Source organism: Conger conger, chromosome 8 (genome assembly GCF_963514075.1).
Source record: "Conger conger chromosome 8, fConCon1.1, whole genome shotgun sequence".
Classification (NCBI taxonomy): Eukaryota; Metazoa; Chordata; class Actinopteri; order Anguilliformes; family Congridae; genus Conger; species Conger conger.
The window spans coordinates 62,131,915-62,141,291 of record NC_083767.1 but is presented as its reverse complement, the minus strand read 5'-3'; the positions used below and the strand labels follow the sequence as shown (position 1 = coordinate 62,141,291).

Here is a 9,377-nt window from a genome sequence, read left to right as displayed (position 1 = left end):
ATTGGGCGAAAGGCAGGAATACACCCAGGACAGGTCGCCAGTCTATCGCAGGGCACACACACCATTCACTCACACACTCATACCTACGGGCAATTTAGACTCTCCAATCAGCCTAACGTGCATGTCTTTGGACTGTGGGAGGAAACCGGAGTACCCGGAGGAAACACACGCAGACACGGGGAGAACATGCAAACTCCGCACAGAGAGGCCCCGGCCGACGGGGATTCGAACCCAGGACCTCCTTGCTGTGAGGCGGCAGTGCTACCCACTGCACCATCCGTGCCGCCCTACAGGACTGTTCATGAGGTTCAAATGAAATTAGACATTTATTTGTATTGTGATAATGCCAATAAATAAATGTTCAAATGTGTCTGATGAAATACACAAAGATTCACAAAGAAAAAAATATTTCAATTAAAAGGCACCAAATCATTTATAACTTCAAACAGCTAAGCAAACAGTGATGAAGAGATAATAATGTGGCTAATGGCACATGAAGGTCATGTGATTTATGAATAGAAAAGACATAGGAAGGATAGAAAAAAGTAAATAATAGAATAGAAAAAATATTTTTGTAAATTTTGTTAATTCTCTTTGATATAGCCCATATGGTGAAGGTCTCAGCATAAAGCAAACTGTAAAAATTTAACCATCCCTGATTCTGCACCACAGCAATGGAATAATGTACAAAGATCAGCCATGCTAATTCAGAGACAGTGTGTATAGATAAATGGTCATTGGTCATGATAGAGGGAAAAGCACATTAAAGTATATATATGATTTTATAAGTATAATAACTGGCTGATGGTATTATCTCCCATAGAACCTGACCCAGAGAAGACTAAGTGAAGAAACACAGGGGGGTCAGTATCAGTGATCGGGAATTCTTCATCTTTCCAAACTTCAGTGATGGTTTCATTCAATTGTCCCATTTTAAGAAGACTAGATTATTTGTACTGTACAGAATCCACATTTCATCCATTCCATTGAACTAGGCTGTGGCTGGATATATGCTGAACCATTATGAGTAGTACCTGTGTGAGGAGACTATTTAATGTTAATTCCACTCAGAAGATCATCATCAGCCCGACTGAAACAGGAGCTGAATGATCCATTTATTTTAATCTCCTGTTTTCATCTGGAAGGATTCCTTCAGGCTTTCCATGGCTTGGTTCTGGGTAATGTCTCTCCATTGGGGGGGGATGTCAGCAGGCTTGGCTTCAAATTCAGCAAACTGCTTGTTAAACCTGGTGAAGACGTACTTCCAGTAGTCTGAGGCCTGGATGCTGGTGTCAGGCTGGATGCGCCAGTCAGGGTAAATGCTCTGATACTCCTTGTATGGATGCCATTTCCACTCTGTTTCAATTGCCTTGAATTGTGTCTCACTGGCAACATCGGTGGAGCAGATGTCACACACTAATTTACTGGAGTCTTCATATTTCAATCCCCCGATCCCCTGAGGACGGTGAATGGAGGCAAAGTGCTCGGCGTGGCTCTTGCCACCAGCTTCACAGGGGGTCATGCAGAAGGGACACTGCCTCCCACAGCCAAACACCCTGTTAAACAGCTCCTTCTGTGGCTGAAAGGGCAGTGAGGTCAGCCTGGCCCTCACATCCCCACCTTTCTTAAACTCTGCGGTAATGGACCGCTCCATTTCATCCACAAGCACCTCCAGACACCGGGAAAAGTCTTCTGGCTTGGCAGTGTTTAAGGCCAGGACTGCGCTGAGGTGGTCTTTGGGGATGACAAGCTCCTCCTGTAGGTCAATACAGATATCCTGAATGAACTTCTGAATGTTCTTGGCCTCCTCACCACTTCCTGCTTCTTGTTTACTGGCCTCCATCTGTGCGTTCTGAATGGCTTCCTTTATTCTTTTAACCAGCACCTTCAGGTGCATAATCTCAATCTTGCTGAGGCCATCTCCCTCAGTGAACTGCTTAACTATCCGCTCAAATATCCAGTCCTGTACAAAGGGCTCGTAGTGTTTTATGTATTTCACAAAGTCCTTAAAGTTATCATCTGAAAGTAGCTGCTTGAGGATTGAGAACTGGAAGAAGCTTCGAGTGCTGAACTCCCTGGCGTTATGCCCTGTCAACACTTCATCCACAAGGTCAGGGCCCAGAGACTTGGTGATGTATTCCTTCACCGCAGGTGCAAGACAGTTGAAGGTGAACTCTTCAGCTTTCTTCTGACACTGGTCTTTTTTATGGAACAGGTCCTTAAAGTCAGCACAGTACTGTGCCTTGAACTGTTCCAGACAGTGACGGGGGTCATTTGCATGGATAAAATCCTGATGCATTTTAAGAAACTCCCGTGCTGCATGTCCACAGATTTGGATCTTCAACTTGGCTTGAAACTCAGCACTTTCCAGATCACTGCGCCTACCCAGGTTTTCATCTACCCTGCGAAGCAACTCTGTTATGTATGTGTTATGGTAATCGGATTTTGTTCTCATTTTCTCATCCACAAACTGCCTGCTGTCCTTAATGATGTGATGAACCTTCTCTTTTGTCTTTTCCTCCGGCTGCCCTATAAAGCATTTGAATGACTTCCAAAGCTTCTGCCACACTCGCTTATCTTTAGGCTTCACTTTGAATGCCTCTCTTCCACATTCAAGCAAATTCCCCACTTCTGACAGTATTTCACGTACTGCGCCGCCTTTTCTCTCTAAGTTAACCCGCAGCTGGTTGTGGATGTCTTGCACAATGTCTCGTTTTTCCATGCCAGGGAACTGCAGCTCTGCCACAGTCTCATTCCACATCTTCTCAAATTCATCCTCCAGCAGTTGATCTGACTGCTCTTTTGCACTTTTCCTGCATTTCTCAATCAGGTCCAGCACCTTCTGCTCAATTGTGGCTGTGTGGTTTTTCTTGATTCTCTCTAACTTCAATAAACCCTTTCTAATCCCCACCGCTGCCTCAAGCTTGTTTTTCACAGAGTTCTCTGTCTCCCTCCTGATGGTTTTGGCTGTGCTGATGAAGTCCTCTTTGAATTTCTCTACCAATTGAACATGTCTATATGGTCTCTCATAGAATTCAGTGAGGTTGCCCAAAATTTGCTCTTCCTCTCCTATCAGTTTTAAAGAGAGCTCACTTTTCAGGCGGATCAGCAAGCTGTCAATATTGGAAGGTGGCTGAGTCTGTGCTGCTTCTGTTACAAAGTTTGATACTTTTGTCTCAGCGTCCATTAACCAGGAGTACATGTTCTTCCTGAAGTCCCACTCCCATTTGTTAAACTCGGTACAAAGCTGAGCATAAGCTTCAGCCACAAGGCTGTTGCGGAAGCTGAAGATGAAGTTCTCATACTTCACTGCTTTCCATAAGCTCCTGGTCCATTCAAGGAACTCATTGATTGTGTGTGCTGAGCTCTTTCCAGATTTTTGTTCCAGAAACATCTCAATCACACTTCTCTTGAAACAATTCACAGACTCACTGTAGCCAGCATTGACCGATGCCATGGGAGGGTTGCCATGCCAGAGCCCAGGGATGTACCAGTTGTTTTTCTCTGGATCGTACTCCATGACATCAGTAAATGTTTTGTTGGTTCCCTTCTTTTCCATCTTAGCTGCTGCTTGGGTCATCTCATTCAGCTGCTCCAGCAGAAGCTTCCTGTCCCTCATATTCTTGTCATGAGCAGAGATGTCTGGCACATTTTGGTGCACAAACAGACAGCAGGGCTTTCTCCCAACTTCTTTCATGCGCAGGAAGGCATGCACCACAATCTGCAGGATGTCCTTCATCTCTGTGCAGTTCTCCATGGCGATGTTGATGACTGTGATGTCACTCAGCCCCACCACCAGAGTGGCCAGTTCATTGTCATGCTCATAACTGTCATCCAGCTGGGCCAATTCTGGTGACTTCAGACCTTCAGTGTCAATAACCATGATGTAATCACACCCAAGCTGCCTCTTAAAATCCTCTTTCACTCTGATGAGGAGCATGAAGGCCCCTCTGGTGCACCTGCCACTGCTGACAGCAAACTGAACCCCGAACATGGTGTTCAGAAGCGTGGACTTCCCAGTGCTCTGTACCCCTAGTACAGTGATCACCCGGATCTTACATTTATCCTGTGTGAGATGATGGAGTTCCTTCAGAACCTGTGTAACCCACTGCAGAGGAATGTTGGATGCGTCTCCATCCACCAGCTCCAGAGGAAAGCCCTCCTGCAGGAGCTCGGCACAGAGACGTGGCAGGCGCTGGATCTGAGAGGTGGGGCCTTCAGGGAGTGAGCAGGCCGACTCATACAGCTGACCTATTTCCCTCAGGAAGTGCTCCGTCCCCAAGGAACAACTGGAGATCTTCCTGTCCAACTCTGCAATGACCTCCTTGTTTTCCACAGACCTCTGACACTGTTCCTTGTACTTTGCCCGTAGCAGTGGAAGGGTTTTGCATGAGAGGTTGTTCAGGTTGATCCTCATCCACTTGAGCAAATACTTGCGCTCCTCTGTAGAACCGGACATTGAAGAGATGAAACGGGACATAGACTCTGAGATGTTGTGAGCTCTCTGCTGTGCTCTGAGCTTCTTTTTCTTATCTGCAAGCTCATTCCTGTAAGCTTCTATGTTTTTATCCCCAGCTTTTTTCATCCTGCACTCTTCCTTCTCCAGTTGGGCCAGCTGTTTCCATATAGTCCCTTGCAAGGGCAGCTCTTTCTCCTTGAAGCTTGGAATATCAGATATTCTTCCTGTGATTTCAACAGCCTTCTTCTTGCCCTTCTGACAGCAGATATAATCTTCATCAACATGGATCCCAAATTCATGCGCAACAGCAGTCATCCCTTCAACACTCATTTTGACCACATTTCTCTTTAAAATGCCAGAGATAGCCGAACACAGGACTTTGATGAATTCTGCATCATTCGTGTGTGGACTCTTAATGATGATATCACTGGGTTGTTGCTGTAACTCAGAAACACATCTCCTGAAGGCTTCTTTATTGAAGGTCTTGCTCTGTGAATTGCTGATCAAGAACCAATGAGCCGGAAGTGTGTCCAGAAATGTGCATTTTGACCCAATATCATCACAAAACACAAATATAGCAGCAGAGGTGCTACAGAGGAAAGCATACTGAGTTTCAAAGTCACAAAGGTCCCCACGGAGGTTAGCTATAGCCAGCGGCTCAGAGAAGATGTCTATGTTTTCCTTCCCAATGGGCAGATACCAGCTGATTTCCACCAGCCCATTGGAAATCCTCCTTGGGGTGTCACCACACTCCATGTTTTTGTGAACAAAGGTGTCGTGGTACTGCTGAGGGTTGCTGAGGACCTGGTTCAGAGTGTGAGACTTGGACATGCTGCTGTTTCCCAGCCTCACAAAAGAGACCATGGGGAGGTCAGAGAGAACAATGCTCTCCTCCACAAACCCTCTTGGGTTCTCCAAAGAGTGTGGCTTGTACTTTTTCACAATATCCCTCATGGCCCACAGCATTAAAGTGCACTCTTGTTCATCACATTTAGGAAGCAGTAGAGGCACAGAGAACTGGCACATGGACATTTTCAAAACCATCTCCTGCTGGAGAAAGCCATCGGAACAAAGTAAAACAGCAGTTATGAGGTCCAGGGGGTTGACTCTGTTGCTGTTGAGTTGTGGATTGTACTGGGTATCCAGTGACCTTTCCCAGTTCTTCAAAGCTCTGTCCTGTTTGGAGGTGCACCTCACACTCCTAGCAGTCACATTCACCATCATCAGCTTCCTCAGGAAACACCATGGCAGAGCTTTCAGAGACTGGATGCTTTCATCAGATAACGCCTCTCCATCAATCTGCAGCACCTGGCTCAGAGTCAGCTTGTTCTTCAGGTGGTGTTCCAGTCCCAGGTCACTCAGCAGCTCCTCCAGACTGGTTCCTGTCATTGGGGATGAATGCTGCATTAGTAATTATTCTGTATGTACAGTACTATACTGGTTTTTGTCATTTGGAATAAGAGCAGCATAACTACATGTAAATATGTAAAGTGACAAAGATTATATTTAAAATCAGAATCCACAAAAAAGACATGATAGTGGAAATGAATGGTCTAATCATTCGAGATCACAAGAAAAACGGTTCTCTCTTCAAACTATAAGTAAATGTTTAAAATAACTCGTCAAAATACATTTTCATCACTTACTTGTGTGTAAACATACTGAGCTGGTCTTGCTGCATCTGCCATTTGGAAGGACTGCAGTGATGTTGAAAATATATTCCACCCCAGGTCTCAGATCAGAAAGGACAGCTGTGCTGGTGTTGGGGGCACATTTCTGTAATCTGGGCTCTTCTCCCTCACAGCTGTACTTGATGTGGATCTCATAAGAAACTCCCTCCATGCTGACGGGTCGTTCCCAGCACAGGCTCACTGAGCTGCTCTTCACATCAGTGGCTTCCACCCTCCTAGGGGCACAGGGCTCTATTGGAGAAAAGTAATTATTTCTCATTCACTACAAGCATCCAAATATAGAAAAACTTCCAGGATATTTATTCAACCTCATCCACGCTGCCCCCTTTTGGTTGAGTCATTGACTTCCCAAATTATTTTTGCCTTTATATTTTCAGATAATAAAAACTGTGACGTAATCAAGCTGCATGATGGTGATGCCCGATTGTTAAAAAGACTCTAAGCTAGAGAGAAAGCAGTTTAGATTCTTATCAGTTTCTTATTCGTAATGCAGGGCAATAAAACCTCAGGCTCACATAATATTCACCACAAGTGAACCCGGATGACATAAATTGGCATCAAAAAGCACTCCCTTTCAGCTCTGTCAAATAACTTTTATTTCTGACTGTAGGATCCTTCTTTGTTCTGTTATGAGACTTGTGACTACAATATATTAAAATGACCAACCATAAAACCAGAGTTGCATTTGAAAACAGTGCCTACAGAAAACATTCACTCCGCTTCACTTTTTCCACATTTTGTTATGATACAGCCTTATTCCAAAATTGATTAAATTCTTCTTTTTCTCAGCAATCAACACACAATACCCAATAATGACAAAGTGAAAAAAATAAAAAAGGTTTTTTTTGTTTTTTTTTTGCACAAAAAAAATACCACACGTATTCACTCCGTATACTCAGTACTTTGTTGAGCCATCTTTGGCAGTGATTACATCCTTGAGATGTTTCTACAACTTCATTGGAGTCCACCTGTGGTAAATCAAAGTGATTGGACATGATGGAAAGGCACACACCTACCTATATAAGAGCCCACAGTTGAGAGTGCATGTCGGAGCAAAAACCAAGCCATAAGGTCGAATGAATTGTCCGTAGACCTCCGAGACCAGATTGTGTCGAGGCACAGATCTGGAGAAGGGTACAGCAAAACTTCTCCAGAATTGATGGTCCCGAGGAGCACAGTGGCCTCCATCATTCGTAAATGGAAGACTCTTCCTAGAGCTGGCCACCCAGCCAAACTGAGCAATCAGGGGAGAAGGGCCTTGGTCAGGGAGGTGACCAAGAACCCACTGGTCACTCTGACAGAGCTCCAGGGGAGATGGGAGAACCTTCCAGAAGGTCAATCATCTCTGCAGCACTCCACCAATCAGGCTGTTATGGTAGAGTGCCCAGGCGGAAGCCACTCCTCAGTAAAACACATGACAGCCCTCTTGGAGTTAAAAAGGCACCTGAAGGACTCTCATACCATGAGAAACAAGATTTTCTGGTCTGATGAAACTCTTTGCCGGAATGCCAAGCGTCACGTCTGGAGGAAAGCAGACACCGCTCATCACCTGGCCAAAACCATCCCTACGGTGATGCATGGTGGTGGCAGCATCATGCTGTGGGGATGTTTTTCAGCAGCAGGAACTGGGAGACTAGTCCGGATCGAGGGAAAGAAGAATGGAGCAAAATACAGAGAGATCCTTGATGAAAACCTGCTCCAGAGCACTCACGACCTTAGACTGGGGCGAAGGTTTACCTTCCAACTGGACAATGACCCGAAGCACACAGCCAAGACAACGCAGGAGTGGCTTTGGGACAAGTCTGTGAATGTCCTTGAGTGGCCCAGCCAGAGCCCGGACTTGAACCCGATCGAACATCTCTGGAAAGACCTGAAAATACCTGTGCAGCGACACTCCCCATCTAACCTGACAGAGCTTGAGGGGATCTGCAGAGAAGAATGGGTGAAATACCCCAAATACAGGTGTGCCAAGCTTTGTGGCTGTAACCGCTGCCAAAGGTGGCTCAACAAAGTACTGAGTAAACGGAGTCAATACTTATGTACGTGTGGTTTTTCCGTTTTTAATTTCATAAATTTGTAAAAATTTAATTAAATCCTTTTTCACTTTGTCTCAGCTAAAAGGACAATGGTGTCTCTTCAGTGACAAAGCCTGCAGGAGGGAATTCATAGATGCCTAGATTATGATATCATATCAGCATGACTTTGATGTTTGTGGAAGGGAAGCACACTGCATTCTTAGAAGCAATAACATTTTGTGGGTCTTGAAAGTTTCTACCACCTGGAAACTAATTTATGTTTTACTGAGACAACCCGGGTAATTAAAGTGGTTGAGAAATGCAAGGTATTGAGCAGCCAAGGAGACTTAGGGAATGATGAAATATGGCCAGGTGCAGCACCCCATCTCCCACACTGGGATCCATGTGCTGGAACACTGGATTTCAGTTTGATCCAGAGGGAGAGTGCCCCCTACTGGCCCAGCAGAGCCTCTTCTAGCCACAACTCAGTTTTCCCTGGAGGACTCCCTCCCATCCCAGTAGAACACAGTTAGTCAGGGGTATCTGCATGGGGTCCTCACCTTTACTGATGGCCTCATCTTTAGACACGCTCACCCTCTCCTCTGAGTCTTCAGTTTCCTTTAGTGAAAAACATCACAGGCAGTGTACTCAGGTTGCGCTTTCACACAATGGGCCTCCATATTATCAATATTTTCTTAAATCCATGTGCAAACTTGTGTGAAAGGAACCAAAATAATGAATTCCATCAGATTCATCAAAAGCGTAGACACAGCTTTTTTACATATCCATGTGCGTATGTAGATAAAATACCAAGTAATGGTGCAACAAAAGCACCGTGGCCTTCCAGTACTGGAGTTAAACCTGCAGACACTCCAGCTGTCCAGAACTGGAGTTAAACCTGTAGACACTGCAGCCATCCAGGACTGGAGTTAAACCTGAAGACACTGTGGCCCTCCAGGACTGGAGTTAAACCTGCAGATGCTGCGGCCCTCCAGGACTGGAGTTAAACCTGCAGACGCTGCGGCCCTCCAGGACTGGAGTTAAACCTGCAGACACTGCGGCTCTCCAGGACTGGAGTTAAACCTGCAGACACTGTGGCCTTCCAGGCCTGGAGTTTGGTACCTGCTCTGGGATTTGTGTAAGAACTCTCACCTCCTCCTCCTGTGCAGTACACTCAGGGTCTTTGGTGTCCTGACTCAAAGTCCCGTCCAT

General features: G+C 45.5%; 1 protein-coding gene across 1 annotated transcript; it reads right to left on the bottom strand.

Moving 5' to 3' along the window:
• Nucleotides 1–731: 731 nt before the first annotated feature.
• Nucleotides 732–9,377, bottom strand: LOC133134556 (up-regulator of cell proliferation-like). The gene is made up of 5 exons (XM_061250757.1): nucleotides 9,318–9,377; nucleotides 8,726–8,783; nucleotides 8,057–8,076; nucleotides 6,106–6,196; nucleotides 732–5,841 (listed from the first exon to the last, which is right to left on the bottom strand). The coding sequence occupies exons 1-5, from the start codon at nucleotides 9,375–9,377 to the stop codon at nucleotides 1,121–1,123; spliced, it is 4,950 nt and encodes a 1,649-aa protein (XP_061106741.1). The 3' UTR covers nucleotides 732–1,120.

Excerpts from the sequence above, each read along its gene's own strand:
- LOC133134556 (XM_061250757.1), bottom strand. The coding sequence starts at position 9,377 with ATGGACGGGACTTTGAGTCAGGACACCAAAGACCCTGAGTGTACTGCA. Across the intron at positions 8,077-8,725 it reads AGATGAGGCCATCAGTAAAG|ATCCCCTCAAGCTCTGTCAG; the intron begins GTGAGGACCCCA and ends TCTTCTCTGCAG. Across the intron at positions 6,197-8,056 it reads ATCCCCTCAAGCTCTGTCAG|CTGAGACCTGGGGTGGAATA; the intron begins GTTAGATGGGGA and ends GTCCTTTCTGAT.